This window comes from Nyctereutes procyonoides, unplaced genomic scaffold (genome assembly GCF_905146905.1).
Source record: "Nyctereutes procyonoides isolate TBG_1078 unplaced genomic scaffold, NYPRO_anot_genome, whole genome shotgun sequence".
NCBI lineage: Eukaryota > Metazoa > Chordata > Mammalia > Carnivora > Canidae > Nyctereutes > Nyctereutes procyonoides.
In genome coordinates this window covers 977,597-998,891 of record NW_026575160.1, presented here as the reverse complement: position 1 = coordinate 998,891, position 21,295 = coordinate 977,597, and the positions used below count along the sequence as shown (strand labels likewise).

Genomic DNA, 21,295 nt, shown 5'->3' with positions numbered 1-21,295 from the left:
CCTATCATAAATAAATTAAAAAAAAAAGATTTTGGTAACTTGATGGGTTATTCCTAAAAATTATTTTTGATGGTACCTAATAAATTATATGTTACACAGAAATGAAATATATAATTAACAATAAATATTCAGGGGAACCCTGGGTGGCGCAGCGGTTTGGCGCCTGCCTTTGGCCCAGGGCGCGATCCTGGAGACCCGGGATCGAATCCCACCTCGGGCTCTCGGTGCATGGAGCCTGCTTCTCCCTCTCCCTATGTCTCTGCCTCTCTCTCTCTCTCTCTCTCTCTCTCTGTGTGTGTGTGTGTGACTATCATAAATAAATTTAAAAAATTATTTAAAAAAAGGATAAATATTCAGGAGTAGTTAGCCAATTTTTGAAATGACTATAGGTGGTTCTGCCTCAGGAATAGGCTGGCAGGTACATGGAAGAGATTAGAAAACCAACAAACAGATCCAAGAATATTAATATTTTAAAATTATTATTATTTTAAATATTATTATTATTTTAAATATTATTAATATTTTAAAATAATGCTTGACATCTATAAGCTCTTTATGTTATAATGTCATTTTTCTTTCATCTTCCAAGAAAGTAAATTCCAGGTGAATAAGGTTCAAATTTAAATGAAAATAGTAGAAAAGATAGGTGAATGTTTTTTTACCTGAGGTGAACAAGAATTTTTAAACATAATGTTACATATTTGAATTCCATCCTCAAAAAAACAAAATGCAAATGAAAAATTGGGGAAATATTTTCTACATATAAAACATACAGCTAGCAGAGAAAATATGCCCTTTTAAAAATATTTTTCTATCTTCCAATCTTTTTTTTTTTTTAAAGAAACTCTACAGCCAACGTGGGGCTTGAACTCAAAACCCCAAGATCAAGAACCACTACTGACTGAGCCAGCCAGGTGCTCTTAGAAAACAATCTTATACTTTACTAACAATCGGGACTCCAGTTAAAATGAACAAATAATATACACAGGCAATTTACAAAAGAAATAAAACTGATAAATATATCCAAAAGTATAAATAACCAACAAAAATATGAAAACCACAACCTCATTATTAAAGAAATGCAGATTAAACATCTCATACAATATTGGCAAAAGTAGAAGTAGTATCTACACTCTTTCCAGAGAACACATATATTATGCATGTATAAATCCTTTGCATGTCATTTTTCAAGAAGTTTTCCTTCTGGAAATTTACCATAATAAATAATTAAGTATATGCAGAGCCCCAATGATATTCATTGCATCTCTCTCTAAAGGAAAAAGTTGAAATTAATCAGTGATGAATATTTTAGGTTAACCAAAACTCTAAGTGATGTCATATAATAGAACACTTTCTAGTTGTTAAAGTTTTGGAGTTGATTGTATTTTTTGGAGTTGATTGTATTTATTGACAGGCAAAGATAGTTTTAGAAGAAAGAAGAATTAGAAGAATCTGCACCACATTAACATTAACTAGCTCAGATTGAATAAGCAATATAAGGTTTGTTTGCTTTTCAAATAATTTTCAGGAATGAGCACTTACCATTTCTATAAAGAGAAAAAAGTGCCATTTTTAAATTTAAAAAATTAATGGAGAAGGAGTCGGAAGAACAGACACAGATGGTGTATCTTCATGATTTTTAGAGGATAGTTTCTCAACATTCAAGTCCCGGATCTGGGAGTGGTGATAGGCCTTCGAGGAGGATCACAGATGACACAGGCTATTAAGATAATTCAACAAACCCCTTGCTCTCATTCCAGCTCCCCAGATATGCCCTGGTTATAATTTGGCTTCTGATTAAATTTGCCTACTGTGAAGATGAGAATATTGATTAGCCACAGGAACATATATTCTTCTGGAATTATATTTATCTGTATAAATTAATTACTTGGTAGTCTAAATCTATATTTAATTATCATCAGAGACATTACTTGATAAACATTATCCTCAGCATCTTTAACTGTTTTGATTGTATAAAATATCTCACCTTAGTTTAAATTTATTTAAAGAAAGAGGCTTGAACAATATTTATCAATGAAAGAATCAATATGGAGATCAAATTTCAAGTCAGCAAAGTGCAAAAGCCCACTGGTTTGACATATAGCATTAAAAGGAAAATTGTAGTCTGAAGAAAATCAGTATTCTGTTCTCTTTTTATATTGAAGGAATAAATGAATTTATTTCTTCTCTAATAGTTTTTTTCTTAATCCATGTTGAATATTGTTTACGCATCTTTTATTTCTGTATTTCAGATCTGGTTTTCTTCTGGAGCATTTATCCGTGCTGATCTTAGTGAATGGGGCATGAGTTTAACAATCAGAGCCCCTAGCCTAGACTACCGAAACACTCTGGGACTTTGTGGCACCTTTGATAATAACCCAGAAAATGATTTCCATAATAAAAATGGGATAAAAATTGATCTAACATTTAATAATTGTGTTGCTTTTATTAATGAGTGGAGGTAAGAAGGTAAACTATTTTCATTTGTTATTGTATTCACGTTTGACTTAAAATGGTGACACGATTCTCAGATTTTTTTTTGCAACACATTACTGAGAAAACATGTTCTTGTCCAATTTACTATTCTTTTCTGTTTTTCACCTGGAAGGATTTTGCCGGGGAAAAGCATGTTTGACACAATGCCAATTTCTCCGCCATCACCTGGAAAACTCTCCTATTGTAGCTGCTCATTGAACACTAATTCATTATATCCTTTTGATCAACTGGACAGTGTATCTCAACAAGAGAGTATTTCAGGTTGCAAAGATCTCAAACATGCCAAATTCTCTTTCCTGATACCAGAACTAGATGTCACCTCTGAATATGTTAATTCAGAAGCTCTCATCAGAGGGATAAATGAGTATACATCTGGAGAAGAAAATAACTTGAACTTCCTGCCTGAAGAAAAAAAGCATGTGAACCTAAGCAAACTGGAATTACATTTACAAAAACATCCTGGAAATGAAAAACAAGAGGCACCGAAGACTTTGGACAACGGGAAACATACACAGGACCAGGGGAGCCACAGCCAGGATATGAGGCGGGATCCACAAAACAGATGGAAACGGCAAAACTTTTATGAGTTTCTTCCTATGTTTGCTTTCCAGAGTCTCAGCCAAAGTGACCTAGAAGAATTGACTTATTTTTTCCCCGAGGACCATACTGAGTATGTCCACCAGGAGTTTGTCCCTACGTGGCCCACACCCTCTGGTCTCACCGAAAGCCACACTTTGGCACTGTGCCAGCAGACTCTTGCCAACTCTAGTGTAGGAAGACACTGTCTTGCCTTTCTGGGCAAGAGTCTGGACAATGCTATAGATATGTGTGTTAAAGATGTTCTCCTAAAAGATGACCTCAGCTGGGCAGAAGCAGGTGTGGCTCTTTTAGAAAATGAATGTGAAAAGAGAATTTTGGAAGAGGGGAAATACAATGCAGAAGAAAATAGCAAGTCAGTCGAAGATATTCTCTTGGTACTAAAATGCCCCAATTTATGCAGCGGCCATGGGCAGTGCATGGAATGGGGATGCGCATGTTCCCCTGGCTTTGGTTCCTATGACTGCAGTGATTCGCATGGTAAGTACTCTCCAACTTCGATATTGTGTATGTTATTTGATTATGAAAATTCTTTGTTTTTTACCTTCAGTATCTTAACAATATTTGTTCAGATTATATAGGGCAAAGAACCCAAATTATTTAATCAATATAGTAATAATTCTTCCAAAGTGTCTCATATTACTCAGAGTAAAAGCTGAGGTACTTATAGTAGCCTATACTGCACAACATAATCAGGCACGCAGTAACTCTTCAGTCATCCCCTACAACTAAAACCCTTACTCATTTCATTCGGTGCGCTTTGGTTTCTGTAAAGCCAAGTTCTCTTGACCTCAGGGTCTTTGCACACAGCTCATCCCTCCACTTGTAGAGAATAATTATTTTTTCTAGAACTCAAATTTAATATTTTTTGAGTACTGTGTTTATAATATTCTGCTAATCATACCAATTTGCTTAATTTTTCTCTAGTCCACCTACATGGTACAAACTATTATATCTCAATATGTAAGAGAAAGAAATTTTTAAAAATCAATTTGAGGGGCGCTCAGGTGGCTCAGCTGGTCAAGCGTCTGTCTTTGGCTCAGGTCATGATCTCTGGGTCCAGGGATCAAGTGCTTCCTCAGGCTCCCTGCTCAGTGAGGAGTCTGCTTTTCCCTTTCCCTCTGCCCCCAACCCCGGCCTTGCTTTCTCTCTCACAAATAAATAAAATCTTTTTTTAAAAATCAACTTGATTTCATTAGCTATTAAACCAATTACTCCTCCTGATTTTCCTTCTACCCCCACCATCCTGCCCTTTTCCATCTGCAGACTTTGCCATCTCAGTAAATGCACACTTCATTTCTCTTACTGTTCGCATTAAAAACTTGTAGTCAGGGATCCCTGGGTGGCGCAGCGGTTTGGCGCCTGCCTTTGGCCCAGGGCGCGATCCTGGAGACCCGGGATCGAATCCCACATCGGGCTCCCGGTGCATGGAGCCTGCTTCTCCCTCTGCCTGTGTCTCTGCCTCTCTCTTTCTCTCTCTCTGTGTGACTATCATAAATAAATAAATTTAAAAAAAAAAAAAAAACTTGTAGTCATGTTGACTTTTCCTCTTTTTTTCATGTCTCAAGCTTAATCCGTTAGGAGCAAATCCTGCTCTAGCTTCAACGATTTTCATTTCTTCCCCTGGTACAACTTAGTCCAAGCCACCATTAGCTCTCACCTAATTATAAATTCTCTCAAAGCTTATTCTCCATGCAGCAACTAAAATGATCCCTTTGAGGGGCACCTGGGTGGCTCAGCGGTTGAGTGTCTGCCATTGGCTCAAGTCGTAATGCCGGGGTTCTGGGATTGAGTCCCACGTCAGGCTCCTCGCAGGAAGCCTGCTTCTCTCTCTGCCTTTCTCTCTCTATCTCTCATGAATAGATGAATAAAATCTTAAAAAAAAATAGTAATCCCTTTGAAATGATAGTGAGATCATAGTACTCCAGCTTAAATCTCTCTAATGGCTCTCCCCTCTCCTTCCAAGTAAAATCTACATTCCCTCCCATGGCCTAGAAGCCCCTATCCAATGGGAGTCTCCTCTCTCACTGAATTTCATCTGTCATTCTCTCTATAACTCACTTCACTGCTCCCCAGTATTCTTAAGTGGTTGTTTGCTGTTTCTCAAAGGGCCAAACCTGCTTCTTCCTCAGAATCTTTGCATTTACTTCTTTCAGCACGTATCTTCATGATGGACTTCCTTCTCATCTCTCTTCAAATGTCATATTATCTGAGACTTCTTCCATGGTCATTCAAAATAAAGTGGTTTTCTTCACACAAGTCTATAGTCTTTATGTCCCTTCATATGGTTAATATATATGTTTTCTCCCTAGTCTTGAAAACATTTATGTTATACACTTTATTTTTCATTTGTTTATTTTTTTGTCCTCCTATATTAGAATGTAAGTTATATGAAGGCAGGAACTTTATTCTGGCTATATATCCCAGGTACCTAGAATAACCAGAAAAATAGAAATTGCTTAGTAAAAAGTTTGTAGAATATGAAAGCATAAACTACCAAATATGTTTTTATAATTTTCATAAGCATTTTTGGGATTCTGAGTACACAAATTATGATTTTATATCCCACTGCTAGTAAAGTTCTATTCACACCAGTTTTGCCAATAGAGGATTCAATTACTTTTATATGCTGCATTAATCTATTTTGACAACCAGATCTTGCTTATACAAATACTGTATTATTTTACCAACGCCAGATCATAGATATAACTATACGAAGATCAGTTAACTCTGTCTGCTAGGAGAGTTTTTTTCTATGATTGAAAGTACATCTAAGATTATGGTGACATATAAGATAGCAATAATACCTAAAAACATTAATAACAGTTAAATGAAATTTTGATACCTCTTATGTTTAAGAATTTTAATACATTACATTGCTAGTTACACTATTTTTAAAAAATATTTTATTTATTTATTCATGAGAGACACACAGAGAGAAAGGCAGAGATACAGGCAGAGACACAAGCAGAGGGAGAAACCGCATCCTGCAGGGAGCCCAATGCAGGACTCCATCCCCAGACCCCAGGACCATGCCCTGAGCTGCAGGCAGATGCTCAGCCACTAAGCCACCCAGACCTTCCTAATTACAGTATTTTATTACCGAAGTATTTTTTTCTGTAACCTATCTCTATGGCACAAACCAAAATGGCAAGAACAAAACACAGATCATTGTAGTAGTAATTTCTTAATACTTGTAAATAATTGATATTAAACTTTATTAAAACATGAATTAAACCTGCATATTTAGGTATTGGTAATATCTTTATTGCTATTTTTATTGGTTTGATAGTGGGTTACACTTCTTTTAACATCAAATTATTCTTAATATTTAATAGTTTAATTAATGTGCTAATATTTGGAGTAGACTTCAAAATATTATGTTCCATATGCTTTTAATCTGGACCTTGAAAATAATTAGTTTATTTTTCTGGAATTAAAGAAAACTTATCCATTTTGTTTTATCATTCTTTCCAAAAGACATGCCTCCTGAAATTATAGAACTTGAGAATGCTGGATTCTGTAATATTCGAAAATATAATTGTATGATAGTGAGAGTGTTTGGTAAAGGCTTCAAAGACTCACCTTCAATTAAATGTGAAATTACTAAACTGCAGGTATGTTAAATTTAGTGTTGAAAAACAATTAAGTTTATGAGTTATTCAGATTAATTTTATCTTGGACTAATTTGGTTTACCAGTTAGCAACATAATCCCAAAAGATGTCATCCACAGAGACCTCAGTAGGAAAATGGCTAAGTTGCTTAACCTTAAAGCTTCTCCCTTATTTGTTAACTCTATTAAACTATTTTATATAATTCTTATTGCAGTATTGGTTCACTATTCCAGTCATACTAAGAAATTAATATGATATTTAGCTTGATATGCAAGCTTCTGTATTCATCGAAATGTAAAACCTCAAAGAATGGAGATCATTTTTATCCAAGACAATCTGTATAACTTATAGAACATAAGGATATGAACAATTCCCTTTACAAGACAAAAAGATGAAGATTAACTGCACTTACCCTGTATATTCTCTTACTATGGATTTCAAAAAGAAAATAGTGTTTTTCTTTCTTTGGGCCACAAACAGCACATATAATCACTCAGTCTGAACACTGGTATATCAGATTATACCTTATTTGGATGATTACTTGTATGTTCATTTTCTTTATTCAGGTGGATTTTTATTTTAAGGAAAATTCTTTGAAGTACTTACTTGGAGAAGCTGAAAACTTAAAATAACAAATGACATTTTAGCATTCTTTATACTTTTTTCTCTAAATTGTTGAAGCCAAATATAATACTGGATTTGAGAATTTAAGGAGGAAATAACTTTTTTATATCTGTCTTTATAAAATCATGATACAAGTATACTTACTTCCATGTTTTTTGAGTAGAGCTTTTCTAAATAACCATGAAATATTTTAATCCCAATGAAATAAGACAGAAAATAGAAAACGGAAATTTTATTCACTTCAGTATTACTCAAGAGAGTAGACATTATGTCTACTGTTGTTCATGTAAAGTTGTTCATGTTGTTCATGGCAGAATAAATTATATGACATCACACTACTATTAAGTGATTTGCCAAGAAAGAGTTTTGTAGGTTTATATTCTCTTGGAAAGTACACGTTGTGCTTACTTTCAGATACATTATTTGCTGTGATATTTATTCTCATATTACATTCCTTTTCTAAACATCTGATAAAGAGCACACTGAAATTCTGTAGCACACTATACAGAACTACAGAAAGAAATATCCATGTTCACTAGCCCCAACCGAACTTACTTAGATTAGCTATTTTCTTTCGCACCCTGTTCAGGATATTTTTGTATTTCACTTGTAAGACAATTTGGTTTATTTTTAAATATTTGTACTCCACTTTGCATTTTCTCCACACTGTAGTTGATTTTAGTTATTTACTTGGAAAATATACAAAATAATATCATGGTTCTGAGGGTCTGCGCCATGTGAAAGGTATACACAGAGAAATGCCACTGTCTTATCATCTCTGCCACTCTGTCCATTATCCTTTCTTTCCATTCCATTTCCATCTATCCCCTTGAGGTATCCCCTCTCATTATTTTCTGGTTTATCCTTACTGCATTTCTTTTGCACAAAGGAACAGATAAATCCCTTCTTTTTGCATGAAGGGTAGCGTATTATTGATGTTCTTTTCTGCTTTTGCAGTAGTACTTTTAAACAAGTTTTTATCTAGAGATGCAAGCACCCAATCCTTTCTTTCAGTCCCTTCCCCCCAAAACAGGAGTTTATAGAATACAGTTTTTAAATACTTATAGGATTAAATCCAAGTAGCTGCCCTAGAAATGAATAGCCCTTTGTGATCCAGCTCTTGTCTAATTTTGCAAACTTGAACTCCCTGGACATGTTCTACTAAAATCTCATGCTGTCTCATGCATCCTTGCCTTGCACTTGGTATCCCCTCCAGCCACGCTGAATGGCACTCTCTCCATTTCTGCTCCCAATGTCCAGATGGCAGTCTCTTCTGCTTTCAGGAAGAGAAGCCTCCCTAACTGTGCTAGACTCAATGGCTTCTTTCCCTCTCACTAAGCTTTATTTGAGTCTTGATTACAGCAATATTAAAATTATTTTATTTGTCTGTCTTTTCCTCTGTGATCTTTTTTTCATCAGAGAGTCCTCAGCATATAAAGATACACAAAATATGGATAAATGGAAAATAAATAGAACTCTGTTTATTCCTTATTTGGGGTAGGCTTCTCCAAAGACAAGCGGAAATAATTTCTGGATTTCCAGTCATTGGCTGGAGTCTTGTTTCAATGCACAAAGTCCTGTGTCCATCCAAGTGTCCATATCATGACTACCCTGAGACATTGTTGTCAATTTCTCTCCACTAGAGGGGGACTAGAGAGGGACCACTGAACTGACCGATCTGTTGGGCCAGATTGTACACACCCCCTTAAACGTAGAGATTTCTACTTTGGCCTACTCTTTCAGTTATCAAATCTTAACAGGATAGTTTCTGTTGGCCACAGGTGAGCATGTTCTTACTTTCTTTCCCATCTCCGACTGACCCTCAGTATGGAAGTGTCAGCATGCTCCTTGACCATTTCTTTTAAAAAAAAAATTTTTTTGTTTATTCATGAGAGACACACAGAGAGAGAGGCAGAGACACAGGCAGCGGGAGAAGCAGGCTCCATGCAGGGACCCCAATGTGGGACTTGATCCCAGGACTCCGGGATCACGCCCTGAGCCAAAAGCAGATGCTCAATCGATGAGCCACCCAGGCATCCCTCCTTGATCATTTCTGAGCAATTGAAAGCATTCTGCAGTCAGAAATTTTTTTTAAAAAATTGAAATCAAAATATTGTCAATAAAAAAAATATTGTCAATAAAATATGTCCTTTTAGTTTTCTGTGTAGTTACCAGTACACAGAAAATTATTGTGGCTTTTCTTTTTTAGACACCAATGCATTTTAATACTGAAAAATAGTCCTTTAAGCATAGGCTAAGTGTGATATGCCTCTGAGTTATTAAATAGAGCTAACTGATTAGAATTTAGTTATAAGTTACATAAATTCATTCGAACTACCCTGAGCAAAAATAGTATTTATTATGAGGACAAGATGTTTTTCACAGAATCAGGATTAGAATGTAATTGCTGAATTCTCAGGAATAATTTGAACTTGAGGCTTGAACACATAAAAACTCTGCACTTATATGTGTGTTTATCTGTCTCAGTTCTGTTTTTCTCTGCAGGCTTCATTTTTCCCCTTTTACTAGATACTAACTTTCTCCAAGTAGTGAGAAGCACAGCCCCCACAGCTCCATAACTTTGTGTCTTGCACCTCAAGCCACCAGAGCTGGACTGGCCCAACATACCCTCTAGTACAAAGTTAAAATACTCCAAATAATCAAAGCATTGGCTCAGCTTAGATCCACCAGGGAGTAGTTAAGTGTAGTTAGGAAGATGGGTCATATAAGAACATGAGGGGGTTCTGGGAACCACACAGATGGAAGAATGGAAAGAGCAATTTTGAGTAGAAGTAGAAAGGAGCTTTTGCAGGAGAGATTAGTTTCTGGGTAGGAAATCAATCCACTGTGTGTCAGCTATGTAGTCAAATGTGTTTCCTCTTCCTACAAAACTCACTACATGGTGATTCATTATGTATGATCAATATTGGTAACTTCTTTGATCTGAACCCATAAGAAATGCATGAGGCATTAGAAGCAGTTTATGTCAAATTAAGGTGTATATGGTTTTCATTATTCTGGATAAAATTCACTGTGGATGTCACTTTTATTACTTCATTATATATTCCAATATACCAGGCATGCATTTTAAAATTTATATTCTGATTATACATAATTCACTAGCAAGAGATTTCCATAATTAAAAGGGGTTAATTACCTTCTCATTATGCCTTTAGTATAATAGCAGTAAATGGGTCCTTGGAAAAACTGTCTACACGCATACTGTTTTTCAAAATAGCAGAACTGTTGATTGTCAGCTGCCCCCTGATGTTCAACCATCTGATACCATGAATCTGATGGGTGAGAAACCAATTGCGAAGTGGCAATTAAAGGTAAAAAATATATATATTATCATATTTGTAAACAAAGTAAATATATATTAAAATTTCATAATTTATGAAGCTACATTTAGAATAAATTATCTTATTTTAAAACTATATCTTACAGGTATCCAATGATGGTTATAGGTTCAGTAATCCCAAAATAATGATCATTTATGATGGAGCTTGTCAAGTTTGTGGTCTCTATGGGAACGACTCATGTGCTCTAAAAGTATGTATTTTTTTTCACTTATTTTCACATTTACTTGATAGGTATTTTCATTTCCCATGCTACTGGCATGATAATGGTATATTAGTTTTTTCACCTTCATATCAGAAATACTAATGGAGAAAAGCCTTTCTCAAGTTTATATGAGGTTAATTAAAATTGTTACTCTGACTGTAACTCTTGTTGAAATGGCAAGGAAAGGATTTCTACCTTTTGTGTTTTGAAGTTGGCAGATTGTTTATTCTTTAAAAAAAAATTAAAAGAGGAGGTTCAGATTGAATTTTAATTCCTGCATATATTTCTTTTTAAGGACTAAAAATTATTTTCCAGTAAGATGTTTCTCCGCAATCACCTAATCTTTGTAACAAGTGGTGTGCATTTGAATGGAGCTTGTAAAATGTAAAAGCCTAACACTTTGACAGGAAGGAGGTTTTTCTTGGTTTATTTTGTTTTGTTTTTTGTTTTTTTGTGGCAACTAAATTAATTGAACCTTGCAAATCTCCACCACTGAAAGGATCACAGAACAACCCAAAAAAGCTGAATCCTCACAGCCACACCCTCTTAACCTAGGTCCAGTCTGTTGGGTTTATCATCAGATCTTTCTCACATGCCAGTCGCTGATTTAATAGATACCATGGATCTAATATTAGTTAGCTCTTCAAAACCGAGAAGCATATCAAATAATACTCAAATTTAAAGTATTATTATTTAAAATTTTAAATCTATCTTCCCTTGAGATTAGTAATTAGACCATATCAGTAAGAAGTTTCTGTTTTTGAAAAGTTGTTTGATTTTTACTTTCCCCTAAATACTCCATTTCCACATCTTACAAGAAATACTTTTTTTCTTTTTTTAAAGATTTTATTTATTTATTCATGAGAGAGATATATAGAGAAAGGCAGAGACACAGGCAGAGGGAGAAACAGGCTCCCCTCAGGGAGCCCAGTGTAGGTCTCAATCCCTGAACTCCAGGATCACCCCCTGAGCCAAAATCAGAGCTTAACCTCTGAGCCATCCAGGCATCCCAAGAAATACCTTTAAAATGTTGTAACTCACAATTGTTTTATATTCTTTCTGTTCTTATTTTTGCGTCATGTTCTAAGTGACATCAGAGGAGATTTTGTTAAATGGGCAAAGTTTATATATGCTGAACAAAATTTGGTCTTCTACCCAGGTTAAAAATGATTGCTACATTTAACATTATTTTTTTGCAGATCAGCCTTTCTTTCTACTATTTTGTAAAAGGCTATCCATTGTCAAGTGTGGATAATTATGCCATGTTTCTGGTTGAGTTTCACCATGTTCAGAGGACATAGTGGGCTCCTAGAGCAAGGGAAAATGCTATAAACTAATGTGTTTCTGTAAGATGAGCAGGGGAAAAAATTGCTTCATTTCTTTATTAAAAGAGTACTTCCAGCTGAGTTAGCAGTAAAAAAACAAAAAACAAAACAAGAAGAAAAGACAGATTTTTTTATGTTATTTATAAGCTATAATTCTACATAGAGATAAAGCTATAAAGTGTTTTCTTATTCTCTCCATATTGATCAGTTCCATTAGGACATATGAAAAAATCAAAGCAGACTTAAAATATACTTTCACTAGAATCACCAACATATGTGATGCTGGCTTTCTATGTACATTTTTTTTCTAAACACTAACTATAGTATCTTGTTTTTCTTTTTAAACTTCCATTAGGAAAATGTTTGCATTATTGATGGACTCTGCTACGTTGAAGAAGATAAAAATCCTACCAGCCCTTGTTTGATTTGTAAACCAAAAATGTCAAAATTTACTTGGTCAGTTTTAGAAAGTAAGTTAATCTTTATTAATCCAAATGTTTTCTCTACAAGATATTTTTAAAGTGATTATAAACCATGAGTTACATAAATGTGTTTAAGATTAACACTGTGCTTAATTTAGCATCTTTCCTGTCTGCATGATTTACTTTGCTTGAATGTAATATAAGGTGAAATGTTATTTCATGTAATTTCTATGATTATACTACAATAGAGTATGGGATTTTCATTTTAACGTTTGATACTGAAAGCAAATGTGAATTATTAATAGAAGAAATGGAAATGATTAGTTCAGCTATACAGTTTGTACAAGTCAAATAGCTACTAACAAAACAACCTCTCAAGTACTAGGTAAGTACATAAAACATCCATCAGTAAGGTTGGTGGGTATAGTGGAAAGAGAACATTGCTTTGAGACCAATGCTTTATATCCTGTTCTTAGCCTTAATTCTTTTTTAGTTTTGTGACAAGATATCTAGCTATTTAAATTCCAGAAGCCATGCATTCATCACCTATTAAATAAAATTACCTGGACTCACGAATCTATTAAATTCCTCCCAGCCCTACCATTCTGTGACTACTTGAGTATAATAGCAGGTCCAGATAATGTCTGGATACTTTGTTCCATCTGAAAAAACACCCTACATCATAGTTATGCACCATATAATTTCGTCACTTCCTCAAAATACAGCATCCGTTCCTGATCAAAACTCTTCAGAGTGTAGGGATAGAGGGCACATTCCTCGGCATCTTAAAAGCCATCCATGAAAAGCCCACAGCAAATATCATTCTAAATGGGGAAAAAACAATAAATAAATAAATAAATAAATAAATAAATAAATAAATAAATAAAATTAAGAAATAAAAAAAATAAAAAAAACATTCCTCGGCATCTTAAAAGCCATCCATGAAAAGCCCACAGCAAATATCATTCTAAATGGGGAAAAACCAAAAAAAAAAAAAAAAAATGGGGAAAAACCGAGAGCCTTTCCTCCAAGATCAGGAACACAGTAGGGATGTCCACACTCACCACTACTATTCAGCATAGTACTAGAAGTCCTGGCCTCAGCAATCAGACAACAAAAAGAAATAAAAGACATTCATATTGGCAAAGAAGAAGTCAAACTCTCCCTCTTCGCAAATGTCATGATACTGTACATAGAAAACCCAAAAGACTCCACCCCAAGATTGCTAGAATTCATACAGCAATTCAGCAATGTGGCAGGATACAAACTCAATGCCCAGAAATCAGTGGCATTTCTATACACTAACAATGAGACTGAAGAAAGAGAAATTAAGGAATCAATCCCATTTACAATTGCACCCAAAAGCATAAGATACCTAGGAATAAACCTAACTAAATAGGTAAAGGATCTATACCCTAAAAACTGCAGAACACATCTGAAAGAAATTGAGGAAGACACAAAGAGAAGGAAAAATATTCCATATTCCTGGACTAGAAGAATTAATATTGTGAAAATGTCTATGCTACCCAGGGCAATTTGCACATTCAATGCAATCCCTATCAAAATACCATGGACTTTCTTCAGAGAGTTGGAACAAATCATCTTAAGATTTGTGTGGAATCAGAAAAGATCCCTAATAGCCAGGGGAATATGAAAAAGAAAACCAGAGCCGGGGGCATCACAATGCCAGATTTCAGGTTGTACTACAAAGCTGTGATCATTAAGACAGTGTGGTACCGGCACAGAAACAGACACATAGATCAATGGAACAGAATAGAGAACTCAGAAATGGGCCCTCAACTCTATGGTCAACGAATATCCAACAAAACAGGAAAGACTATCCACTGGAAAAAGGACAGTCTTTTCAATAAGTGGTGCTGGGAAAATTGGACAGCCACATGCAGAAGAATGAAACTGGACCATTCTCTTACACCAGACACAAAGATAAACTCAAAATGGATGAAAGATCTAAATGTGAGACTAGAATCCATCAAAATTCTAGAGGAAAAAAAAATTCTAGAGGAGAACACAGGCAACACCATTTTTGAGCTTGGCCACAGCAACTTCTTGCCAGATACATCCATGAAGGCAAGGGAAACAAAAGCAAAAATAAGCTATTGGGACTTAATCAGGATAAAAAGCTTCTGTACAGCAAAAGAAACCGTGAACAAAACTAAAAGACAACCTACAGAATGGGAGAAGATATTTGCAAATGACATATCAGATAAAGGGCTAGTTTCCAAGATCTATAAAGAACTTATTAAACTCAACAGCAAAGAAACAATCCAATCATGAAATGGACAGAAGACATAAACAGAAATTTCACCAAAGACCTACACATGGCCACAGGCACATGAGAAAATGCTCCATCAGGGAAATACAAATCAAAACCACAATGAGATACCACCTCACACCAGTGAGAATGGTGAAAATTAACAAGACAGGAAACAGCAAATGTTGGAGAGGATGTGGAGAAAGGGGAACCCTCTTGCACTGTTGGTGGGAATGTGAACTGGTGCAGCCCCTCTGGAAAATTGTGTGGAGGTTCCTCAAAGAGTTAAAAATAGATCTGCCCTAGACCCAGCAATTGCACTGCTGGGGATTTACCCCAAAGATACAGATGCAGTGAAACACCAGAACACCTGCACCCCAATGTTTATAGCAACAATGTCCACAATAGCCAAACTATGGAAGGAGCCTCGGTGTCCATAGACAGCTGAATGGATAAAGAAGATGTGGTTAATGTATACAATGGAATATTACTCAGCCATCAGAAAGGACAAATACCCACCATTTGCTTCAACGTGGATGGAATTGGGAGGGTATTATGCTGAGTGAAGTAAGTCAATCGGAGAAGGACAATCACTACATGGTTTCACTCATGTGGGGAATATAAAAAATAGTGAAAGGGATCATAGGGGAAAGGAGAGAAAATGAGTGGGAAAAATCAGAGGGGGTGACAAAACATGAGAGACTCCTAACTCTGGGAAATGAACAAGGGGTAGTGGAAGGGGAGGTGGGCGGGGGAATGGGGTGACTAGGTGATGAGCACTGAGGGGGTCACTTGACGGGATGAGCACTGGATGTTATACTACATGTTGGCAAATTGAACTCCAATAAAAAATATACAAAATAAAATTTGTCACTTCCTGAAGTACAGCTTATATAATTCCATGTAGATATTTCTTCATTCTCTTTCCTCAGTCAAAAGACCAGGCATCATAAAATATGACAAGATATAATTATATAATTACTCCCTGCCCCCACCCCCATGTAATTTTATCTGAGTCATAAAACCTTATACTGTGCTTTGTAACATCACTATATATATTATTGTATATAAAAATTCCGTTACTGTGTTAGACCATTTGTCAGATAATTCATCGCTCAGGTGCAAGACTCATGGGGTGTTATAGGAAGACGATGAGAATTTGGAGAAGAATTTAGTGCCGGAGACCAGGGAAACACAATAGAGCTTATGAATTGATGTCTATGTTTTTCATGGCTTGGTGTGACTGACTCATCATAGATTTACAATGTTCAAGGATAAAAGGGTCTGGAAATATCATCTATTCCAAATTTCTCATATTGAGGGGTGAGGCCATTAAAGTCAGTAAATTATATAAAGATATATGAGGGCAGGGACGCCTGAGTGGCTCAGTGGTTAAGCCTTTGGCTCAGGTCCTGATCCTGGGGTCCCGGGATCGAGTTCCACATCGGGCTCCCTGCGGGAAGCCTGCTTCTTCCTCTGCCTCTCTCTGTGTGTCTCTCATGAATAAATAAATAAAATCTTAAATAAAAAAAGATATATGAGGGCAGAACAGGAGCCAGAACTACATTCTCTTGGCATCAGTGCTTTGTTGATGTCAGCAGAGTGTATTTGTACCCAGCGCAATTAAAAAGACTATTCTTCCTATCTGTTAAGCCGGTTGGTAAGGAAGGGGGACATTTTTTAATGTGACAGTATAAAAAGATGTTTTAAAGCATGACTTGAGCACAAAGGGAGCCCCCTGTGCCCTCTGAAATAACCAGCATTCCAGCATGTGAGCTTGGCAGCAGGAAAGCCCTTGGAGGAGCAGAGTATTGCTGTGACTCTCTGGCCCCCAGTTCTAACTGAGGAGACAGGTGCAGTGAGGAAAATTCAGGGGACAAGAAAAATGAACAAGAAAAAAAGGTGTCGAGGGGGAAAGTAAAGCTGAAAATGGAGAGAATGAAGAAGAGAGAGTGAAAGAGCAAGCAGTTAGTTGGTCGACATCCAGAAGTAGTTTTCAGATCTCAAAGAAGATGCATCCTGTCTGGGGAATGCAAATGTGCTATGTATCTTATGCTCTGGTCAAAGTGCTTTTATGCTCTCATAGCAAATTTTGAAGTCTTGCACCTGCCAGTTACTTTTACATTTTCTAAGAATGCAATTGAATTTATTTCAAATATAAAAAAAAAAATTGAAAAAGGAGTCAAGGTAGGTATTGGATGTTTTAGCAGAGTTCAAAAACTTCATCAGAATGTTGAAGTGAGAGCTCTCTGTAGCCTAGTCTCCCTTTTCCTTTATCTTTCTACACAAATATAAAGTATATGTTTTCTCTGTGACAGACAACCAACCTCCAGTGATTCAGATACCGCAAGACAAATTACAGACATTTTTCGGGGAGAACTTTTTGTACCAGTTCACGGCCTTTGATCCTGAAGGTTCTGACGTCCATTTTACCTTGGACTCGGGTCCTGAAGGAGCAAATGTTTCCTCTTCAGGACTTCTTATGTGGAAAACAGAGTCCCAAACTCCACAGGAATTCACTCTACGTTTTAATGACGACTGTAATGCTGAAACGAGAGTCACGATTATGGTAATATTTATCATTACGTAAATGCCACTGAATTAATTAACAATACCATTATCTATTTTAAACTCAAAATATAATTCTTAATTTGTGATGAGGAACTAAATTATTCAACGTCATGGAAAAATTAAACTGCCAAAATGCTGTTTTTGTTGGAATTTAAACCTTAGGGAGAGTCTCAAGTCTAGAGCATGGAGCTAAATGACTAATTCCTAGACCATTTTGGCCTGTATTTAACTATAACAAGGATAAAGAATACATTCATGTCTATCTCTCTGAATGATCAACCTAAGATTGATAATTATATACTTTTCCTTCAAGGAAAGTCATTTTTTATTGACTATTATTTTGGTATTATCAGTCATGAGCTATTAATAGTGTATTTTGTACACTGTATTCACTTGAAATTTGGGACACATTTATAGAGAAGTAGTAGTATGAAGTGCAATTGTGTACTGTCATGTTAACCTGTTAATTCAAGTGACTGTTTATTCTCTATATTTGGGATAACTGGTGACTGTTTTACACTTCAGGGATTTTTTTTTTCCAATTGTTTTGCTTGCATTATAGAAATTGATCGATCATCTAGTAACATTTAAAAAATTTTCCCCAGCATTTATATTTTGGCTATGCTATTGAAAGTTGGCATAAATGCTTTATTAAACTATCTTTTCAAATACTCTTGTACATGAAATATATATGTATTTTTAATTTTTTTAATTTTTTGCAAAACTTGTGATCTGGTCCTACTTACACATAAACATACATACTTATCACAATTTCTGGGGGCATAAACTGAATTTACTTTTATTGAAAAGTAGAGCATTTACTTTTTGTTTCTTTTGAAGGTGACTGTGAAGTCTTGTGATTGCTTGAATGGTGGATTATGCGTGTCAGACACTAAATCTCCTCCTGGAAGTGGAATGTACCTGTGTGTCTGCTTGCCTGGCTTTCAGGGCAGTCTTTGTGAAGTGAACGTCACTGAGTGCCAGTCAAACCCCTGTGGTCTTGGCAAATGTGTTAGTGGATTTCAGAGCTATTCTTGTGTATGTCCACCTGAACTCAAAGGTAAGTTTTGGTTCTTCGTGAATGAAATTAATATGTGAACAAGTTAGACAGCAGATTAATCTGCAAACAAATTAATCTGCAGATTACTCAAGCAAGTATATGGTCCTAAAGATTTTAATACACATTTAGAAAGTCTAGTAAAAGTCATCACAAATACATTTGCTACCCATATTCATTGCATACACTCTTACAATTTTTCCCATTTTCATAATTTTAATGGCAATATTCCATGTCTATGTAGTATTTTGCAGGTTCCCAAACACTTCTGTATATATTTAGTAGGTAGAAACATATTTTAATGAATTTCCATTTAAATATTGTATGGAATAATAAGGAAATTTGCCATGGGAAATGTAAAAATTGTCATTTAAAAACGTTGATATTTCATTAACTTAAAAAGATCATGAAAAAAAAGATCATGACATAAAGTTAGAATTGAAATTAAATGAAATTTGCTAACTCATTAATTATCCTAAAATGTCTGATTCTAGAAATCTCAACCAAGTATATGAATGACAACTTTTAATTTCCCAAGGCTTTTCATATGTCTTACCGATATTTCCTCTAATTTCCAGATATAAATTTTATTTTATTTTATTATTTTTTAAATATAAATTTTAAATAAGTAAATATGCAATTATTGAGCTGATATTTTCCTTGAAGACATCTATTTTAACATTGTAATAGAACTAAGCAGGATATTTAGGTGTCTTCTAGTTTTCTCAGCATTTTGAAATAAAAATAATAGGGGCACCTGGGTGGCTTAGTCAGTTAAGTGTGAGACTCTTGATTTCAGCTCAGGTCGTGATCTCAGGGTCTTGAGTTCAAGCCCTATATAGGCTCCATGTTCAGCACAGAGTCTGCTTGTCCCTCTCCCTCCCCTTCTGCTCCTCCTACTGCTCGCATTCTCCCTCTCTCTCAAATAAATAAATAAAATCTTAAAATAAAAACTTTATCATTTTATAATTTGGAACTATTGAACTATAGACTACATTTAAAGAATTCGTATGTTGTACTCTAATGAATAAATGACTATGAATATATTAATTCAATTAAGTTTTTAAGCATTTCAGAGAGCAATACTTGATCTCAAAAAATTTTACTGAGGAAAGATTAACTTTTCCTAGCATGTTGTAAAATTTTCATGGATTTTCACGGCTAATGCATTAACTGCACTAAGTTGTCCTTAAGTTAAGCAGGCAGTCATTCTAATAACTTTTTAAAAAATTCCCTGGGCTTTTTGTAACAAGGTAAAATTTGCTGCTATTATATGGTAATTTTTTGCCTTAAAATATTAATGGTCTTCTTCTTTTTTATAGAAAAAAATCTTATGTACTTGAAAGGTCTTCAAGTAATGTTAAATAGAATCTAGTTAATGACTTTTTAATTCTGCTGTAAATTTTAAAATGAGTACATTCCTCTTAATGTATGATAGCTTTTCCAGAATTTGTAAGACATAGCATAAAGTAAAAGAAATAAGGATGTCTTTAGGAAAGTAAAATAAAATATCTTTAGGTAAAAGAAATCAAATAATGAGTGCTTGATAGGACATATGATGTTTTTCAAAATAAATAATTTAAACTCTCAATCTGTATTTTGTTTAGGCAAAAATTGCCAGGAGGATGTTGATGAGTGTGAATCCAGGCCTTGCTTTCCAGGAGCAGAATGTCTCAATACCTTTGGTTCCTATCATTGTGGTGCATGTCCAAAAGGATTTTATGGTGATGGGAAAATATGTCATGGTAAACATCTCGATTTTCTGCCATGAAATGTTTTTTGCTACATTTAATTAATCCAAATTTCTCAGTTCTATTATCTCTTTAACTCATGCATTCATGCGGTATATATTCTTTAAGTGCCATGCACTGAGCTGGATGCAGAGGATGCAAAAATAGATAAGACATGCCCTCTGACCTAATAGGTTTGAGTATAATACCAGGGAGTCTAATGTGTAATCACATAGTTCAATATGGTGTTCTGTGTCTTGATAGAAGTGCCTGGAGAGAATAGGAGGAATACGAGACAGGGAATCATGTCTACCTGGAGGGATAATGAAAAGTTTTAAAAAGGAAGTGTCGTTACAGCTAAATCTAATGTATCCAGTCAAGAGAGAGAAGCTTTCTAAGCAAAGAAACATCTTGAATAAGGGTGGAGAGGCATGTAATGTCACAGCACACCTTGGGCACTATGAATAACTCAGTGTGCTTAAAGTCGAGGGTAAAAGGGACTGCTACAAAGAGTTAAAGCTAGAGAACTAGCCAGTGGCCAGATCACTGAGACAGCATGAGAAACATGATACAGTTTACATCTGAGAAGTCTACTCAAGACGCGTACGGAGGATGACCACTTATGGGTGAGGAACTGTGCAAGTCTGAAGGTGGGAAGAAAAGCTGAGACAATATTACAAATAAATAGGAAAGACATGAAGATATTCTGACCTTTAATAAAGAGGTAATGTCTTAAACACTAAAGAAGCAAGTTGATGACCCGTGGTCTGTAATTAATATTAATGTGGAAAAGGAAAGAGTTACTAAGTCCCAAGCACTCAGTTTAGGCAAATGAGTGTGTAGAATTGGCATTCGCATTGAGATTACATGAGATCATAAGGGAGGATTTGGATCCAATAGGATTAGTATCCTTATAAAAGGACACACCGGAGAACTTACTCTCTTTCTGCCCTGTGAGGACACAGGGAGAAGGTGGCTGTCTGGGAGCCAGGAAGAGACTCTCATCAGGGACCAAAAGGGCC

At 35.4% G+C, this 21,295-nt stretch overlaps 1 protein-coding gene across 1 annotated transcript in view; it reads left to right on the top strand.

The window, feature by feature from the left end:
- Nucleotides 1-21,295, top strand: part of VWDE (von Willebrand factor D and EGF domains) — a 74,376-nt gene that overhangs the window by 33,491 nt on the left and 19,590 nt on the right. Inside the window, exons 11-18 of the mRNA XM_055314502.1 lie at nucleotides 2,253-2,461; nucleotides 2,609-3,573; nucleotides 6,574-6,710; nucleotides 10,509-10,664; nucleotides 10,780-10,884; nucleotides 12,577-12,691; nucleotides 17,234-17,484; nucleotides 18,327-18,546. Coding sequence (XP_055170477.1) covers nucleotides 2,253-2,461; nucleotides 2,609-3,573; nucleotides 6,574-6,710; nucleotides 10,509-10,664; nucleotides 10,780-10,884; nucleotides 12,577-12,691; nucleotides 17,234-17,484; nucleotides 18,327-18,546 — 2,158 coding nt within the window. The remainder of the gene's footprint in view (nucleotides 1-2,252; nucleotides 2,462-2,608; nucleotides 3,574-6,573; nucleotides 6,711-10,508; nucleotides 10,665-10,779; nucleotides 10,885-12,576; nucleotides 12,692-17,233; nucleotides 17,485-18,326; nucleotides 18,547-21,295) is intronic.